The 20777-nt window shown below is 37.2% G+C and overlaps 1 protein-coding gene across 1 annotated transcript; it reads right to left on the bottom strand.

Annotated features, from left to right (window-relative positions):
* Positions 1-2833: 2833 nt before the first annotated feature.
* Positions 2834-20119, bottom strand: Rpe65 (retinoid isomerohydrolase RPE65). Its single transcript, XM_038311764.1, has 14 exons — positions 20109-20119; positions 18973-19055; positions 15495-15645; positions 12874-12981; positions 12643-12784; positions 10697-10844; positions 9221-9302; positions 8887-9019; positions 8643-8782; positions 8020-8149; positions 4708-4822; positions 4526-4620; positions 4311-4422; positions 2834-2985 (listed from the first exon to the last, which is right to left on the bottom strand). The coding sequence occupies exons 1-14, from the start codon at positions 20117-20119 to the stop codon at positions 2834-2836; spliced, it is 1602 nt and encodes a 533-aa protein (XP_038167692.1).
* Positions 20120-20777: the final 658 nt, after the last annotated feature.

Here is a 20777-nt window from a genome sequence, read left to right as displayed (position 1 = left end):
CAGTTACAATTTATATTTGTACTTAGACTTGGTGACTAAGTAAGTAGTATAATAGTGGTTTTATTTGAAGTAAAAATTTAAATTAATTAGAATATTTTTTGGTTTTATTAAAAAACCAAATATTTTAAGAGAATGTGTCTTATTTCAATGTAGATTTTATTCAACATTTTTATTAATATTAATATAAATATTATTATTATTTATTTTTTTGAGACAGGGTTTCTCTGTGTTGCTTTGGAGCCTGTTCTGGAACTAGCCCTTGTAGACCAGGCTGACCTTGAACTCGCAGAAATCCACCTGCCTCTGCCTCCCAAGTGCTGAGATTAAAGGTGTGCACCACCAATGCCTGGATAGTTTTGTTATTTTTTAAGAAAGTAACTAAGCATCAGTGTCTCATTTTTATATCATAAATGTAGGAAGGAAGGAGTTTAGTTCATTGTAGGTACCCCATACGTGTTAATTTCTTTGTGGTGGCTTTCAGAGTTTATTTCCCATCAATATTGAATTTTAATAGCTGTTGTATTCTTCAGAGGATGTGTCTAGATTCTTACTGTCTTAGTCAGTATTCTATTACTCTGAAGATACAGCATGACTGGGACAACTCTTATGAAAGAAAACATTTAATTGGGACTGGCTTACAGTTTCAGAGGTTTAGTTCATTATTGTAATGAAAGGAGGGAAGAATGGTTGGCAGACACGTTGCCCAAGAGGTAGCTGAGAGTTCTACATCTGGATTTACAGGTAGCAGGAAGATAGAGAGAGTGACTGGCCCTGGCTTGGGCATTTGAAACTCCAAAGCCCACCCTCAGTGACATACTTCCTCCAACTAGGCCATACCTACTCCAACAATGGCATGCACACTCCATTAAAGTCACACCTCCTGTTCTCTCTCAAGTAGCATCACTTCCTAATTACCAAAAATTCATATGGGAGCCTTTCCTATTCAAACCACCATACTTCCTATAAGGCCACTATAAGAAAGCATGGTATTTTGTTATTTAATATAATTGTGGAGTATTAGGTTCATAATGCAATAGGATTTTAGAAGATGGATTCTCTCTGATGTCTGTTTGCATTTTCTACTTTGTAATGTCAAGACTGTTTACAGTTACTAATTACTCCTCCCTTCCTTTCTTCCTTTCTTATTTTCTTTCTTCCTGTCTCTCTGTCTCTGTCTCTCTCTGTGTGTCTCTCTGTCTCTGTCTCTCTCTCTTTTAATATAGGGTCTTGCTATATAGGCCAACTGCCCTTAAATTCACTATGTCTCCTAGGTTTTACTTCAATTTGTGATCCATTTACCTCAGCTTCCCAAGTGATAGGAAATACAGGTTTATTTTTTTTTTTAAATATTTTTATGGTTTATTTAACTTTATTTTATGTGCATTGGTGTGAAGGTGTCAGATCCTTGGAACTGTAGTTATAAGACAGTTGTAAACTGCCATGTGGGTGCTGGGAATTGAACCCAGGTCCTCTGGAAGAGCAGTCAGTGCTCTTAACCACTGAGCCATCTCTCCAGCCCCGAAATACAGGTTTATATTCAGCCATCAAATAACCTCTTGAACATCAGAAGTTTCATTGTTTTTTCCCTATTGGCTAAGGCGAATATAAGATACTCAAAATAGAAAAAGAAGACCTTATCTATAAGCAGATGTTATTTTAAATATAACTGCTATTATCAGGTAGAGTTATACTAACTCAACTGAAATTTTTCTCCTTAAAACAGATTTATTTTTTTGCTAGAAAGGTCATGGTTCTCTCAGTCTCTCAAGTAGATAGCTTTACCTTAAAAGGAAATTTCTTTAATTAATTTAGTCTATGTGTTAATTTCCCTTACTTTTCCATATATATTGGTTAATTCTATCAATTTTGTTTCTTCAGAGAACCCTAATACACTATCATATATACTTTCATTAATGACATAAGCCTTTAATAGTTAATTTAATTTTTGAGACTTTATTTGATGGGGTCCTCAGTCAGTTATACCCAGGTTTTCTGATTGAAAAATCAGATATAAATATTGATTACATTAAATAGAATAAAATAATGTATGAACTTATAGAATAAGAAAGTTAAAGTTGATGAGTTTGAAAATCCTTTAGCAATTACACACACACACACACACACACATACACACAAAATAATTGCTATTTAGTTCTGAATGACATTCCCAGGTCTAAGAAAAATGTTTACTTTGACAGTAAGTATACTTTCTCTTCCTTGACCAAGCAATGCTACATACAAATCAAGTATACAAGATTTTGATTCTTAAATATTAGACAATAATGTGAAATATATAGGCAGATAGTGTTCTAAAGGCAACAGTTATTATAAAATAGGCAGCTTTAAAAGTTTACATTTTTCTTATTTGATTACTAAATGATTCAAATAATTTTTCAGTTTATGTCTATCACACAGAAAACATATCATATTATAAGTAAGCACTTAATTTTTAAAGAAATACTTGCTTAACTCAGTAATTTCTGAAAAGCCCTGAAAAATTATGTACATCTTCAACCTAAAACCATGATAGATCTCAAGCTAGAGCCGAATTTGATGACAGATTGGGAGCTAGTTGACCTTCTTGGTTTTGTCATTAGAAACATGTCTTGCTAGAAAATGTTAAACTTTACATTTATATATTGCATATGGAAATGTATGTGCCATGGTGTGTGTGTGTGGTGTGTGGTGTGTGGTGTGTGGTGTGTGTGTGTGTGTGTGTGTGTATGTGTGTGTGTGTGTGTAGAGGTCAAAGGACAAATTTCAGAACTCAGATTTTCAGCTTGGCAAGAAGTGACTTTACCCACACAGTCATTTTTGCTGACCTGGAATATGTTCATGACCTTTTGAACACTCCATGGAAGGTAACAGGGATATTAGTTTCCACTTCAGCCCTGGCAACTTCACTGAAGTCTTTGGCATTCAGAATCAGGAGGTATGCAGGCTTTTGTCCTGCTCCAGGACTCACCACCACACTCAGAACCACACCTGTTAATTAAGGCAGTTTTGAAATTTTGAAATCAGGTCTTAAGATTATCTGTCATTAAAATTATGTAGATAGTAAGGTGGTATTACATTATCAAATATAGAAAACTATGTGACTTAGCTTGTTCTGGCTCTTCAATTACCTTCCTGTGTGACCACTTGAAAGAGTTCTCTAAACTGTTCCTTCCTAGACTAGGACCACTCCAGAAAGGGAATGATCTGGTCTTTGTCTCTTACAGCTGCAACCACAGCATCTTACTACAATTATTAGATCAAAGTAGAAACTCACCAATGTTGACTAAGTTAATGGATCTGTGTTCTTATCTGTAACATAATACTATAGTCTTTGTTCTATTTACTGCAAAAAGTTATGACAAAGTAAAAATGCATGCTTTAAAACTTTTAAAGCAAAAGGGTGTGTTTTAATTATAATTTTCAAGACCTATATGTAAGTTTACTTCTTCCAGACAAAATAAAAGCATACATTTTATACTTTAGAATGAGCAGTATGAATGTACAAACTATTTATCAGAAAATGACCCCATAATTATTTATTTCATTCTTCTACACTTTTCCTATTTTAATATATTAATCTTGTAGAGTATATTTCCCTGTATTGGCATTAATTTTTAAAAGTCATCTTATTTTTATGTGTATGAGTGCTTTGCCTGAATAAATGTCTGTGGACCTATCTATATGTATGGTGCTCATAGATGCCAGAAGAGGATACTGGAAAACCTGAATTATAGCTGGTTGTGATCTATAATGTGGGCAATGGGAGTTGAACCCAGTTTTCACAAGAGCAGTCAATATTCGCTATCATTAATGCTTAACTGAGACTGTGGATATGTATTACAGTTGCTCAATATATGTTGAGGCTCTGAATTCTTTCTTAGCCCAAACTTACTAAAACAAAGAAACAAACAAAAAACCACTAGAGTTCGAAAGCTATGCGTTCATTGATCTGCTAGAATATTCTATTTGTTTTCTATAACTCTACTACTTTGTCAGAAATATATTTTGGTCAGGAAAAGCAAATACCTAGAATTATTGCTGTCACACCTTTTTCTCATCCCTTCCATTCAGAGTTCCAGTATGACGCAAAAGGTGTTTTGCTGTGTTTGTTTTTGTTTGCTTATTTGTTTTTTACTATTAACAATTAATAAGACCTGACCACAGAAAAAATTTAAATTCTTGGGTGTTGTAAAATTCACAGTTTAAGAATAACTTTTGAAAGTTAGGGAATAATCAGCCTAACCCCTTTCCTAATATCAAACACAGAGTTTCACCACAAAGTGAAGTTCAGACACATGCGTTGCTTTCATTACCATCATCTTCTTCCAACGCATCTGGATGACAAACAAAGATGGGTTCAGATGGGTAAGAATCCGGCTCTTGCCATATCCAGATTTCTTTAGTTTTGACATTCAGCTTACAGAGCTGCTTGTGCCCAAGAAAAAGCAATTGGTTAATTTATGAGCTGCTTTGGTTGACTAGCACATGACTCAAAGTTCTACTGGGTGTTACTAAGGCGCTTCATTACCTTGTCTGGAACAAAGTGATTCAGCCCAAGTCCATATGCATAGGTGTAAGGTTTCCCCCCATATTTCTGATAATTTATTTGGGGAAATTCAAAGGCTTCAAAACAGAACACAGACATAGGAAAACTCAGTCTCTTTAAGAAGGACATCTTTGTTTTGTAATGTTTTCCTTAGATCAGCTTACCTTGACGGGGCCCCGAAAAGAGAACCTCAGGTTCCAGCCAGATGGTCTCATCACTGCACAGAATGGCTGTGGCAGTTGTATGGGCAAGTGTGACTAAATTCTTGCCTGTGTCAGCCTTAGAAGAAGATAACAGAGATCTCAGTGATCAGGGAAGGAAATCCAAGCATCTGTAAATGTAGAGTTCTCAAATTTTGCCTCCTCTATTCAGAGGTCACCTTACTGGGAGAAACAACAAAACAGAAAGCAGACTAGGAGGCTGGCTACTGTATCAGACTAGAAAGTCTCTCAGATGGCATATTAACAGGTTATAAGTGATTCACTGGAAACACATTGTTTAGAGATAATGTCAACCTCTACTTGAATGTGACAGTCATATTAATTAGTTTAAAATTCTGGATAATTATCTTGTACTTCAGAAAAGGTAGCATGTGGCACTTTCCTGTCCTGAAACTTCATTCTTCTATGTAGCCAGTCAGTGAGGCAAATAGGTTTCTTAAGCATTTATTTACTTGTGTGTGTGCTAGGCACCATGCTAGGTACTAGGAAAAAAAGGGATATTCAGGGATTCTCCAATTGTCTACAATTTCTCTAAGCTACAAATGCAATTGGCATGACTGAAAATGTAGTCATTTGGTTACTTCCCAAGTGTTTATTGAGCATCTCCTATAGATCATGGATTATATTAGGTATTGGGGAGAGAGCTATAAGAAGGGCTGAAATGGCCCATGTGGCTTGTGAATATAGAATTTGGGAAAACACATAAAAGCATTATAATCTGGGACTTTTTCATTTTTTTTTTGAGGCAGAGTTTCTCTGTGTAGCTTTAGAGCCTGTCTAGGAACTCGCTCTGTAGACCAGACTGGCCTTATACTCACAGAGATCCTCCTACCTCTGCCTCCGAAGTGCTGGGATTAAAGGAATGTGCCACCATCTCCCAGCAATCCAGGGTTTTTTTAATGCTGTAGGATAAAGGAGAAAATATGTAGCACTTGCTTGTGGGTAAGAAGGACAGGGTATTACAGTGGCTCAGAACATAAGACAGTGAGTGTGTCCATGTCAAGTGTGTGTAGGAAACTTTCTGTCTGTTTTAAGGAGTCAAAATACAAGGCCTAAGAACAGTCTGAAATTGAAGTTTGACTTCAGAATAAAACAAGAACAGGACTTTAAAACTCAGGAAGAAATAAGGACTTTTCAGGGAGTAAAAGTGGTATAGAATTAATCAGCATGCTAGGGACTTGTGAGAAAGCAGGTATGACTGGAAGATTGTCCCGATGACAGTGACAAGCAGAAGTTTTGAGCCATGGTAAGACTCGGACCCAAACAGAGAAAGCCAGACTGTGGGGCTGGAGACACAGCCTGGAAGCATAGAGATGGCTTCCTACTTCTACCCATTCAAAGTTTCTGAAGACTCAAAAAGTTTAGGAAATGTGACAGAGCTCCATGCAGGGGAACAGTGGGGAAGAGAATAATTAATGAAAGGTCAGCTCAGAATTGACTGAAAAGAAACTACGTGTACAATGGTAAAGTCAAACTGAGTGAAAAGGAAAATGGTACGGAGAACATGAAGGAAAAACAATAGTAAAGAGAGGCAATAGGGAAGTGATGACATTATATACCGAACTATCATAATCACATACACTATGCACTATCAAAGGGGACTGGAACAACATCCCCTTTTATCACTGTTACGAATGCAGAGCATTGCTACTTCACAACGACAACGTTAGTGAACAGTATCAGCAGTTTTTATTTAGATGCTAGACACTGTGCAATGCATTTGGCATGGATCATATACATTTGGCCCTCACAGCAGGTAAGTCCTGTCTTTCCCCCATTTCACACATGAGAAAATTGTACCTCAGATGGAGCACCATGGCTAAGGAACAGAGCTAGGGTGTGCCTCCACCCCAGTCTTAAACCATCTGCTTGGTCAGAAGCTGACTTAGTACCCCAGACTCCTGTGGGTCACAGGAAGTCACATAGGATCTTAGGAACTCAATTTGTTTATCAGTGAAATAAAACTGTCCTCAGAGAAAATTAAGGGTTTTGAGGAAGGATCCATGTGAAAAGTAAATTTTTTAAAAAATTATAGTTTTGAAGAACAAAAAGATTTCAACTGCTCAATGCAGTTTCTACCTTCTAGCTAGGATATATAAGAATGACATGTAGTCAAATTGTCAAATAAAAAAAAAAGACATTTATTTTTTCACATATGCATGTAGTAGTATGCATACACATGCACACAACTTTTTAGATGATTGCCTGAAAACAGTGGAAAATACTCTTAGATGAGGAAACCTGCAATGCATTCAAGTAGGGAGAAAAAGAAGCAAAACAAAACAATCCCTCAAGACAAAACAAAAACTGTCCAGATCTTGGGAAAAATATGATGATCATGTTCCAGAAGCACTAGGGATTGTATGGTGGTATTTAGGAGAGCTTGTGGGGAGCTAGTAGGTTTAGACTGTGTAAGGCACACAGGTTATAGTGAGGACCTGGGCTCTCACTGTGGATAAATGAGGGAAAGCTACAGAGGGCTTTGTTTAGATAAGGAACGCACTGTGATTTATCCTTAAAGAAATCCCTTTGATGCTATGTTGAGTCTACACTTGGGTGTTTGTTTTGTGAATGTGGATAATAATGAAATATTGGACTCAGCAAAAGAAGTTTGTTTTATAGAAATCCAATCTAGAGAAAATGATTCTAGCTAGGCTGGTAACATTAGAGTCTGTAAGACAAGGTAGATGGGAGTTGACAGTTTCCTGGTGAATGGAGTTTGAAAATGAGAGAGGCAGTAACCCTGCACCATGGTATCTAATCTAAGCAATTAAAGGTTGGTATTGTCTCAGAATGCTTGAAATTGTTACAGGTAAGTGTACTTTTTGGAGGAGGGGATAAAAAAGTCAGGTTTTGTTTCTGAATATTAAGTGGAAAAGTGGAGGTAGTGGTTGATAACTTGAATCTTGAGATTCATAAACCGGAAGAGATGTTATGAAGGGTACTTTAAAATAATATGTCTAAGCAGTGTGGATACTAAAAGACAGCATGGGAGCAAAGACTGAGTGATAGGCCTACCAGAAAAGGAAGGTGTAGTGGTAGTTTATTGAGGCAAAATATGTTGAGAGGTCACTGGTTCTATGGAAGTTATCTTTTCTAAATCATAGCATTTTTTTCAGTTTCAGTTTCCTCATTTTGTAAAATGAGAGATTTAGTTAGTATTTTTAAAGCTCCTTCCAGATCTGAAATGTCAAGATTATATGTATAGACATGACAGTTTCCAAGAGAAATGAATCACAATTGTAAGGAAGTAACCTTGTTAATTGTCAAAGGAAGCACATATCTCCTGACTTCAGGCTGAGGAGCCTTCATGGCATTTCTTTTTACTTCTTCCCAGTTCTCACGTAAATTGGCTAAATATAAGTAATTATAAACAAATTCAAACCTGTGGAAACAAGAATTCAAGCATGAACACAATTACAAATCAAGAGGTCTGCCTCATGGATATGCTGCAGTAATAGCAATCTTACATATTCTTTGTTCTGCTTTGCTGCCTCCACTCTGTGTCTTTAGGAATCAATGTATTTTTAATGACTAGCCAGAGAGCAGCTTGTGTGCTTCTCTTATTCAGAATGAGGGAGGATTCAAGGAACCTTACAGAACTTATGAAATTTAAAGTTACTTTTAGAGTCACAGAACCTTCTATTTTCAGGTCTGCTTCAGATCCAGTTGGTTTTCATTATTAACTATAGTTCTGATGGCCAGTCTATTTCTGATTTTCTAAACTCTCTAATTACTATCAATTACACTTTTTACTATTTTATACCACTTCTCTTTTCATATATTCACAATAAGGGATAAGGACTCCCACCTCTATTAAAGCTCTTTGTTTCCAGAAGAAATTGGAGATGGGTTATTTATCCAACATATTTTCTTACCCTTTCCAGCAGCAGAGGTCCACAATCAGAAACCCATTGTCTTCGTAAGTATTGATATGATGAAAGAGATTGAAAGGAGAGGTCCTATATTTATTATTGAGGTATTTTCTTCTTTTTTTGTCAGCAACGTGAAGCCAAACCTGGAAAGGTAGGAAAATGTTTTCATAATTTTATAAAGGAAAAGAAAATAAAGTACTTTCCACAGTATCACAACTTAGTAAACAAATAAATGAATCAGACATACCCCCATGCTTTCATTGGACTCAAAACAATCCATGTAGTTGGCTCCCCAAAGACTCCATGAAGAGAGGAACTTGAAAAGATTAATTTTGACTGGAGTCTCCACAAAAACGATATAGTTGGGAGTCAGACCAAAACTGTTCAGAAAGACAGATGGGTTTATGAATGGGCAGGCTAGCTCTTGGTTACTAAGAAAGAGGTCTATACAGTATATTTAGTTATTCAGGTCTATAATGTTTACATGAAATCAATTAGTTTTAAACTTACTTTTCTACAAGGAACTGTCTTGATCAGGTAGACAAATGAGATCTTTACATTTGATCTTTTCTTCAAATTACCTGTGTACGTAAGATGGTTTGAACCGATCACTGCAGGGGAACTGCACAACGATCTCTGACTTGTTTATTGGATCTTCCTTGTCTGAAATAAAGTAGTTTTAAAGGCTTTTGATCATCATAATCATCATAATAATCCTCCTCATCATCTTTTTTCCTTTATATAAAGCATTTTAAACAGTTTATACAAGCGAAAAGTGCATTTCCAGGTGTACAATTTTTTTTCAGAACATGTTTTCATCTCCTCAGTCACTGGGATATCTTAGTGGAATTTCATGTTATTAAGGGGTTCTTGAGTGAATGGTAGTTACCTAAGGTTGCTGCTCAGCACCTTCTGGGGGTAAGAACAAAAATTTGTACGTCTTAGAAAGAAGCCTCACCCAGGAAAGTGGAGTGACAGTTGGATAGAGGGGAACCATTGACATGCTGTCAGCTAAAGAATTCAGACAGAAGACAAGAAAGTGTCAGCTGAGGGTCCTGTACAGATGGCAGTAGGTACAGACCTTAGGGCATCTAATGGAATGAAAGTGAGTTGTAGATGGACATTAAAGAACAAACACCCCAAACTGGAGTTTAACAAACTGCTCCTGTTGAGGACATAGGAGAAACTCCAGAGGCCAACTCCATTCTACCTTCTCATAGGGCTAGGGGTTCCCTTCTCCCAGGCCCCCCTCTTTTCTCTGGCCCTGATATCCTCCCTTCAATAGGCTCTTTTCCTTCAGCCTTTCATTTACAGTTAGAAACAGTGTCAGTCTTTCAGGGAGGGAAAGCTACCCCCACCCTGGAAGCACCAAACTGTTCTTCTTTAACAAGCCCTTCTAATTTCTCAGTTCTGTCCATGTTGTGCTGAGTCCCATCATTGTGAAGATGCTCTAACCTAGGAAAATTCAAACAGCAGCAAATTTGAAAGAGTACTATAGAGTCACATCTTAGAACAAGTGGAAGTCAGGTTTAAGCCCAGGGAAGTAAAGCAGTGTTTTAGTGTAGACAAAACTCCCTCATAGTATTGTAAAGTTCCATAAAAATATTCCATAAAAGTACAGCGTGGATGAGTGATATCAACAGTTCTGTCCAATATGAAGTTCTGTTCAATAAATACTATGCATGCTAAAGTTCATGCATGAGAAAACAATATAAATGACTTCTTAAATCATGGTAAGGTCCTCATTCCAAAATTTCTCAGTTTACCCAAATAGGAACTCAATATTTTGCTTGGCATATGAATAAGTTCTCAATAAATGTTTGCTAAATATAAATTTAAATAATATTTAAATATACATGCACTAGGTCTTGAAACATTGTAGAATAGAACTTATCCCCTTGATTTTTGGACTTTGAAGTCATCATTGTTTATTGTCTTGCCTCTGGACATTTGTCATCTGGTAGGATAGGAATGAGAGAATTCTTATCAAGCCTGAGAATAATTCTAATACTATAATCTATATCCTCTATTTCCAGCACTTTAGATAACAGACTCACTTGCTTGTAGTGGAGGGATCTTAATAATGTTGTAGGCAATTGAAAAATTTTTCCCAAAGCAATTGCCAATATTGTAAACAGTTCCATCACTTTCAATATGTGGATGAGCAGTGGCACCATTGACTGAGACATAGTTGCAAAGATCAACCTGTGGAATAAAACACAGATGTGGGGGGGGGGGGTCCTGTCAGCTTCAGTTGTAAACTATGTGAAAAAGGGCACTGGGTATATTATTGAGGTTGAGGTCAATAAACTAATGCCAGAATATTCAAGCTCCTTTCTTTTATCTCTTTGAAAATTACATCACATTAATGTTATTTATAGTCCTGAATTCAATGATTGAGCTCCTAGATAGCCCTATCTCCTTTGTACTCCCATTTCTAAGTAAACACCTTAAAGTATAAATGCTTATATAATTCCTATGAGCAAAGACTTTCAGTAACTTTCCATCAGGAAAACAGTTTCTTTCAAATTTCTAGCCAATTATTTAAGCTTTCAGATTTATGCAATTGTGTACCATTGCTCCCTTTGAAACTACTTACACTTCTAGATGACTTGTTTCAGTTTACAGATTGACACCTATTTTAAAATATCTGAACCATTTTTGAATTGCATAATGATCAAGGACATTTCTGGTATTTAGTGGACAAGATCGGGACCATCAAGCCTCTGTAGCCTGTGGGGCAACTTTTCAGTTAAGAGTCATCTGCCCAGCCGGGCGGTGGTGGCGCACACCTTTAATCCCAGCACTCGGGAGGCAGAGGCAGGCGGATCTCTGAGTTCGAGGCCAGCCTGGTCTACAAGAGCTAGTTCCAGGACAGGCTCTAGAAACTACAGGGAAACCCTGTCTCGAAAAACCAAAAAAACCAAAATAAATAAATAAATAAATAAATAAATAAATAAAATAAGAGTCATCTGCCCAAAGCTTCCACGGAGAACTGCTGCACGTTTAGTCTAAAGAGATTATTCTCAGTTCATGAAAACAGATCCCTTATTTCTCCATCTCTGTGCCTTTGATAATGCAACCCTCATTCTAAATGTTCTTTGACCAAATTCACTGAAGCTACATGCATTCTCTACCCTAAACAAGTTCCTTGACACATACTTTTGTATCTGCTTCCCTTAGGTTTATATTTTCTTAAAAGATTCACTTCATTCTGAATCCTGCTATTGGGTTCCTCTTTGATTACTAAAGACAAGAACAAAACCTTGAAAAATGTGTTAATACATACTGGTTGAGACTGTGTGTCTATTTAAAGAAATACTAAAGAATACTGTATAAGCCATCAGTAAAATATGTAATTTTCTAATATTTTGATTAATGCTATTCATTTAAAATACAGTTTTATTTATAATAAGAGGTATCTACAAGGGACAAATTGGTGCAACGTAGTTGTTTAGAACTACCAATGGCAGTTTTTCAACATTAATATCTAATTTTTGAATACTGGTGTTTATATCTTATGGGTTGGAGACAGTGCTGTGCTACTCATTGATATATCCCTGTATCTTACAAAAGTTTTGATACATGGAAAGGTCTCAGAGAGTATTTGTGTTATAAATGAATGAATGTTAGTTGTTTTAAATGTATGTATTTAAAATGTCATAGATTAAGAAAGAAATTATAGCCAGGCGTGGGGACACACACATTTAATCCCAGCACTCGGGAGGCAGAGACAGGCAGATCTTCATGATTTCGAGGCCAACCTGGTCTACCAAGTGAGTTCCAAGACAGGCTCCAAAGCCTGTCTCAAAACAAACAAAAACAAAAACAAAAAAGAAATAAATATCACCACTTATATATTACATACCTAGCAGTTGGTGACCAGGAAGAAGTTGAAAATTAATGTGTCTCATGTTCTCTCTTTTGAATTTATCCTAATGTTTTAAATCTAAGTTTTCAACTTTATGTACTTTAACAATATTCTCTGAGCACAGTGTCCTACCTGCTTAATTGTCTCCAAGGTCTCTGGGTTAACTTTTGTGATAAAGTTGGTCTCTGTACAGGCATAGTAATCTTCTCCCACTGGGTATATATTTACAAGGGCATTGTCAGTAATCTCCACTCCTCGAAAGTAAGAAAAAAACCTGCAGAAGTGAATGATTTTCTAGTTTATTAAATTTAGGTTTCATGAACAAAAAAAGGTTGATATAAAGTGCAGTTTGGTTTTATTAACCTGGAAAATATATTCTTGCAGGGATCTGGGAAAGCACAGGTGCCAAATTCTGTAATGACAATCCTCTTCTCGGTCATTGCCCGAACATAAGCATCAGTGCGGATGAATCTGCAGGACATTGAGAAATGGAAAAAGGATCCATTCACACAGGATAAATGAACTGGGAGTCACTCAACGTGTTTCCATCAAATTGGAATCAGGAACTCAAAAAGAATCGACAGAATCATCAACTCCTTTTATTGGAATGACCATAAAAGGAAAGAGCTTAAATTGAGTCTTCTAAAACTGTCTGTGATTGATGGGGAAACTGAGGTGCCAAAAGTTAAATAATTGACATATGTGATTGAAAGAGTGGTCCAAGTTAGACAAAGTGAATGTCTTATATCATACACAGTGTGATCAGTACTTTTCATCAATGTGACATAAACTAGAGTCTTTGGGGGAAAAGGGAACTTTAGTTCAGAAGATGCCTCCATATTCCTCCAATCCTCCAAATTTCCTATATAAATCCATGGGGCATTCATTTTTAAATTAATGATTGATATGAGAGATTCCAGGTCACACTGGGTGGCACCATAACTGAGCAGGTGGTATAAGAAAGCTGGCTGAAGGCGGGAATGATGGTTCAGCCATTAAAGTCATTGGCTACTCTTCCAGAGGACTTGGATTCAATTCCCCAAACCTGTGTGGTCACTCATAACTATCTGTAATTTCATTCTCAGAGGATCTGGCACCCTCTTCTGGCTTCTGCAGACACTGAATGATGTAGCACAAGCACTCAAACATACACATGAACTAAAATTTCCAAAGACAAATTTAGAAAGGAGAGAGAGAGCAAAAGAGAGGAGAGAGAGAGAGAGAGAGAGAGAGAGAGAGAGAGAGAGAGAGAGAGAGAGAGAGAGAGAGAGAACTCCATGGTCCCTGCTCCATTTCCTCAATTCTTCCTGACTTGGATTTCTGTATTGATAAACTGTAAAGTGTAAGATGAAATTAATCCTTTCAGAATTATTTCTTTTATTACTTTTGGCCATGATTTTTATTACAGAAATAGAAAACAAACTATGACACATGGGTTCTTCACATACACAACTCATCACATTATAGGGTACAACATGCTGGGTTATATTCTTTTCATTATCCCTTTGACCTTGTGTTTTTAATTTCAGAATTCATTGTATACTTTAAAACTTAGTTATTATTGAATTTTATATCTCCCACAGATAAATAGCAGATAATAGATCTGCTGAACTATTTCCCAGACTACCTGGCAAATGCTATCTAAGGTTTATCACATGGAGGGTAAAGTAAATTCTGATTTTGTGTGTTTATGAAGAGGATTGTATATAAAAGTGTACATAAGAAGATATATGGAAACTTTGTCTAAATTCCAAATTTGCTTTACTAGAAAAATTTATGTTTGGCAGACGCTATTTCTCTTTTGTCACATTTCAAATCCTATTTCCAGTTTCCCCTTACTCTTCCTTTGACGTCTTTTCAAAACACTTGAAATTCATAGTGATCATACGACTAGCAGGCTTGAACATTCAAAAAGGAATCAGGGTATTGACTGTGTTGATGTGGGATATTTTTAGAATGTCTGTGTCCTACATGTGTGCTTGTTGACCACAAAGGTCAGGCAGGTCATTATTTTTTCTTGGTTTTGAGTAGCAGACAGTTGTGAACTGCAGCAGCCATGGTGTGAGAATTGAATCCTGGATCCTTTGGCAGAGCAGGTACCGAGTCTTTGCTCTAGCCTTTTAGTAAATAATTCTTGTTAAAAAACTTTATGTTGAGAAACCGTGTCTCGAGAAACCAAAGACAAAAATAAAAAAACTTTATGGCTCTCTTTCTCTGTGTCTCTTCTCTCCCCCTGTATGTTTCTGCTCTGTATTGGTCCATTTATCTCTGGTGTTTCTGTGACGTATTTGACCCTTCCCTCCTCTGTATCACCCTTTCTTTTTCCCAGTTCCTAAAAAAATTTTAAACACTTGTTTGTGTGTGTGTGTGTGTATATGTACACAGGAACATGTGCATGTGCCATTGAATGCACATAGAGTTCAGAGGACAACTTGCTGGAGTCAGTTTTCCTACTACCATGCAAGAATTGAACTCAGGTGGTCAAGCTTAGTGGCATGCAAAGTTTACCTTCTGAGTTATCTCACCAGCCACCTTCTCAGATCTTTCTGGTGATAAAAATGAAAGGAAACAAGATTAACAGTAGTCTAATAATTACATTAATAGCAGCTCTTCTTCATACTGCATTCTTAGTATTCATTTAGTCATGAGTGTTGAGTAGATTCATTTCTTGCATTTTACAGATGACAAATGAAAGAATTAGAGGCCAATTTCCTTCCATAAGTCATCAGTGAAGACAAGCAGTGCCTGGTGGATTCAGGATTTGAAAACAGCCATGTTTGCTTTGAGCTCTTTACCCTAGGTATCCCATTTTAGCATTCTTAGGTGACCTTTTTGATATACAAACCTTCATAGAGCATGAAGAAATAAGAAAGAAATGAGTTTGGAGGTCTGTTCGGTGTTCAGGAAGATGAAAGTTCACACAAGAAGAAAACTGAAATAGAATCTACTACGGTGAGGACAGTCCTATAAAAGTGCTGATTTACCTCCTATGGTATGTGACGTGGCCCTCCTTAAAGTCAAACTTGTGTAAAAGGGCTTGTCCATCAAACAGGTGATAGAAGGGCTCAGATCCAACTTCAAAGAGCCCTGGCCCACATCGAAGGAGACTTCCAGCGAGCCAGAGGGGAATTCTACCTGCAGCAAAATGAGAGAGCACGTCGTAACACTCACTAGATTCCCTAGATGCCTGTCCATTTGTCAGCTTGCCTTTGGATAGAAGATCAGGTCTTCTTATGCAATTTGGTGGATTGAAAAGTAGAGGGATTTTAGGAGTATGGATCAAAATACTTTAACTAGGTATGTTGATATAGAATTTTTTTTTTTTAAATTTTGAGTCAGGGTTTCACTGAGGTACCTTTGATGGTCTATACACAGTTTAAAGACCAAATTGCCCTCAAACTCATATTCATCTGCCTCTGTGTCTTGAGGACTGAGATTAAAGTTGTACACCACTACGCCCACATAGAAAAACCTTTTAAATGAATCTACAGGAATCCTGAGTTTTTTAAAATCTAAAACTGTCAGTTCTCTTGGGTGTAAATCAGCATGCTTGATGAAATTCATCCTCTGTGGCAGAGAAGGTACAGAGCTAGGTGTTAGGGCCTGAACTAAGAAGCCTTTGTTTATTTGAAAATTGAGGGGGACCCAGGATTTCACTGGGGACTTCCATCTTTCACTGTGAGGCTTGGTCTGTCCTCTTACCTCTAGAAAAATATAACATGTTTTCTTAATTCTTACTCCATCTTTATTTTTCAAAGTATTGAAACTTACAAATCAAGATTAATAGTCTACCAGACATTAGATAAAAATTAGAGGCTGGGTGGTGGTGGTGGTGGTGGTGGTGGTGGTGGTGGTGGTGGTGGTGGTGGTGGTGGTGCATGCCTTTAATCCTAGCACTTGGAGGCAGTGGTAGGCAGATCTCTGATATTTAGAGGCCAACTTGGTTCACAAGAACTAGTTCCAGGATAGCTAGGACTGTTCAACAGAGAAATCCTGTTTTAAAAAACAAACAAACAAAAATTTAGAAAACAATGTTTGCCTTGACTGAAGCACATTCTTGATGTTTGGTACTAGAGCTAGACTGTTAGTGCTACCATCTAGCTGAGAAGTATTAACTTTTATAGAACAGGAAGAAAAGAAAAGATTTGCCTAAGCACTGACATTTCACATAGCATCCTATTACACCCAACAAGGCCTGGATGAGTCACATGGGGTCTTTGGACAGAGTTGATAATAGTAACAGTGATTGCTGTCTGTTGCTTCCTTGGTATCTAATACTGGGTTAGTCAATCTATTTAAATTGCCTCTTAATCTTCACAATATCCCCACAAAATCAATGTTGATCTTTAAAAAGTGAAGGATTTTTTTTTTTTTTTTGGTGTGAGCCTAGCCTTTAATGGCTAAGCCATATAACATAAATGTCCCTCAGCTGAGGCATGGATAAAGAAAATGTGGTATCCACACAATGGAATATTTGCTACTCAGCAGAACGGGGGAAACAATGACATCATGAAATTTGCAGGCAAATGGATGGAACTAGAAAAAAAAAAAACCATCTTCAGTGAGGTAACCAAGACCCAGAAAGATAAACAGGAGCCTTCATCCAGTAACTGATGGAGCCAGTTGCAGAGATCCACAGCCAAGCACTGGGCTGAGTTTCAGAAGTTCAGTTGAATAAAGGAGGGGATTATATGAGCAAGGGTGGGGTGTTATATGAGCAAGGGTGGGGTGTCAAGATCATGATGGGGAAACACACAAAGACAGATGTCTTGATCTTGTGGGAGCTCACAGACTCTGGACAGACAGCTAGGAACTCGGCATGGGACCGACCTAGACCTAGACCCTCTGACAGTGGGTGACAGTTGTGTAGCTGGGTCTTTTGTGGGGCTCCTTGGGACCAGGTCCTGTCCCTGATGCATGAGCTGGCTCTTTGAAACTATTCCCTGTGGTAGAATGCCTTACCCAGCCTTGATGCAAGGGGGAAGGGATTAGTCTTGCCTTAGCTTGATATGCCATGCTTTGTTGACTCCCATGGGAGGCCTTACCCCTTCTTTTTTTAACATTTATTGTTTATTTATTTATTTATTTATCTATCTATCTATCATCTATCTATCTATCTATCTATCTATTTATTTATTCATGGTGTATACAATATTCTGTCTGTGTGTATGCCTGCAGGCCAGAAGAGGGCACCAAACCCCATTACAGATGGTTGTGAGCCACCATGTGGTTGCTGGGAATTAAACTCAGAACCTTTGGAAGAGCAAGCAATGCTCTTAACCTCTGAGCCATCTCTCCAGCCCCAGGCCTTACGCCTTCTGAATGGAGACAGAGGAGAAGTGGATGAGGGGGTGTAGAAGGGAGGTGGGGAGAGGGAATGGGAGGAGAGAAGGTATGGGAAACCTGTTGGTATGTAAAATAAGTAAATAAATAGAATAATAATGAAGAAATAAAGTGAAGGAACTGAGGTCCATCCAAAAATATTTAAGCTGCTGATAGGAACCACAGACGATGAAATAGTAGTATTATAACAATACTATCGTCTGCAAGTGCTTCTGATGTAACAGGCATAATACCACCAACTTTCAATGAAAAACTCTCAGACTCTTGTCACTAGGCTCTCATTTAAGACCTTTCTGGACAAATACTCATAAGACATTTTCTCTATGGAGGACATTGAACAGGCACTTTAATATTAAAGAGGACAAAGGTATAGTCTTTATTGTCAAGGAATTTCAGTTCAATAATATATCCACACTGAGAAAGGCAAGTAGAGGTAAAGGAGAGGAAATAAATTCTTAATATTAATGCCCGAGGTTCATAAAACAGCATCAGAGGCAATTCTCAAAGTCCTGGATGTTTTAAATCTGTTTGTTTTCATCTTATTCTTCATCTTTCTTCTAGGTTCAGATCCTTTCAATTTTTAAAAAATCATTCGCTCTGTTTATATACATACAGGCATATGCCAAAAACACATGGGAGGTCATAAGACAACTTGTAGTTGGTTTCCTAGATGTGGGTTTTGGGATCCAAACTCAGACTTGTCAAGTTTGGTGGCAAGAACCTTTAACTTTACTTGCTGAACTGTCTTACCTGCCTCATGGATTTTTTTTTCATGAATTAATAAGTCTTGGGCTTATAAAAACTCAATAGTTACACTAGACTTGTATTCACGTTTATTTGATGTATTTTTATTTAGTAAAATATTTTAGAAGAAGACAAAACAAATGAGTTCCATAATCCCTTCCCTGTATTGTGGAAATATAACCAGTACTGGGAAACCTGAGTGAACATGAAACCTGAGAGAAATGATCTTGACAAAAATGAACGCTTTCAGCAGAGTCAAACTTCAGTACTCAGAGGCTAAAGCAAGAGGGTGTCATGTTTTACATGAACCTAGGCTATACAGTAAGACTCTAATTTAGAATAAACAACAAACAAGGTAATAACAATGAGACTCACCTGTAACATGAGCTGTTAGTGGTGAGGACAGTTCCTCTACAGTTTCGAATAACTTCCTGTAACCAGCAGCAGGATGTTCAATTCTAAAGTGTGGGAGTAATGATAAAGAAGCATAGGTCATTCTCAAAAAGTTCTAGGAAATGAAAGACAGTGTACTTGGAGAAAGATGCTTTAAGGACTCCTTCCAGTTTGGCTGCAGCCCAGTCTACTTAGGGTTTTATAGGATGCTGCTTAGGACTTTCGTTTCATGTCAAAGAGAATATCCTCACTTTTCCTAACTGTGGCCATATGGTCCTAAACCTACTTTCTGCAGTTTTCTTGTCCCTGAGGACATATCAACTAGTTCTGCTGTGTTCATTTCTCTTTCTGAATTGTGATACCCACAAAGTTCTTCTCAAGAACTATCCTGTCCTAGAGACACACAAGTTGAGGCATCTCTGACCTTCTTGTGAACTCATTCATTCACACAGAATGAGATCAGCATTTAGGGTCAGATGCACCACCCTTTATTATTCACCCTACTGTGCTATTAGCTTTTCCCATCATCTTATGTCTCTACCAATCCTCAAGAGCTATCGCTCTTTCAAAAATTAGGTCAAGAGATTCAGGTTCTGTAATGTTTTGTGTGTGCCTATTTCTTTTGTCTTATCTTTGCTTCCGTTTTATAACTTCTTAAATTTCAGCCCTGTCTAGACCTCTTAATTTTAATTACTATTTATCAATTACTTATTATAAAAAGAATTTTAAATTATACTTGAACATTTAAATCTCTCAAAACTAGTAGGGTAAGTAGTGTTAATATATTACTTTTGAAGTTGAAAACCTTTAAGAATTAATTAGTTTAGGATTAAAAGCATATGTAATTTGCCAAAGACATACAGCTAGGAAATGACTAGACAAGACATAAAACTCATCTCAGTGTTCACAGCTGCCTTCCAAGCCCATTGCAATTCATATATATAGATCTCTCACGACCATTTAAACTTTGCATATTCAGTCAGTGGAAGGAGAAGTAACTCCAGGCAGGCCCAAGGGACTTAGGAAAGCTGTTACCTAATATTATCTCTCTTGGACATCCTGAAATACTCCATTTACTACCAATAATTCATGACAGAAGGTCTCTTAGAGATACTTACTGGATAGACATTTTCTCCCAGTGAAGATTAGAGAGTAGTGGTAGCAGCTGTAAGACAAGGAACCAAGTCCTTAGCCAGGGCTTTTTTGTATGCCATCTAATCCCCCCGGAAGTGGCTGTAGCTCTGGGAATCCTCTCCACCCCTCAGCTGATGGAGGGTAACAGAAGTGGCTTTCAGCACTTTAGATGCTTACACATTATTTGGACTTGGTGTTTCCATAGCAGTGTTTTGGCTGTTTTCCACAGACCTGGATTCTTCCCAAGGAGAATGAGAAGTGGGTTGAACAGAAAGGAACTGTGTGAGCATGCCATTACAGTCCATTAGCTGACTTCAGTTGCCACTCTTTCTTTGGTGTCCCCTCTACCCAATACCTTTTTGCTATCATTCTCACCCTCATTAATTTACTCAATTATTTAAAAATATCTATTTTACATGATCTAGAATTGGTTATATTATAAGTTACTATCCTCATGTAGTAATCCTAGCTATAGAAACCTTAATAAGACATTGGTCTAGAGATAATGGTAGGTCCAATTTTGTAGAACAAAGTAAGGAAATCAATAGCTTTTCATGAGAAGAGGCTTTACTGAAGAATGACATGATCTACTTAGCATTTTTAAAGACCTATGTTATAGTCAATGTATTGAAATGGTAATTTGGGATAGATAA

Source organism: Arvicola amphibius, chromosome 14 (assembly GCF_903992535.2).
Source record: "Arvicola amphibius chromosome 14, mArvAmp1.2, whole genome shotgun sequence".
Classification (NCBI taxonomy): domain Eukaryota; kingdom Metazoa; phylum Chordata; class Mammalia; order Rodentia; family Cricetidae; genus Arvicola; species Arvicola amphibius.
Note: the sequence above shows the minus strand (reverse complement) of the source record. Positions and strands in the feature narration are given on the sequence as shown.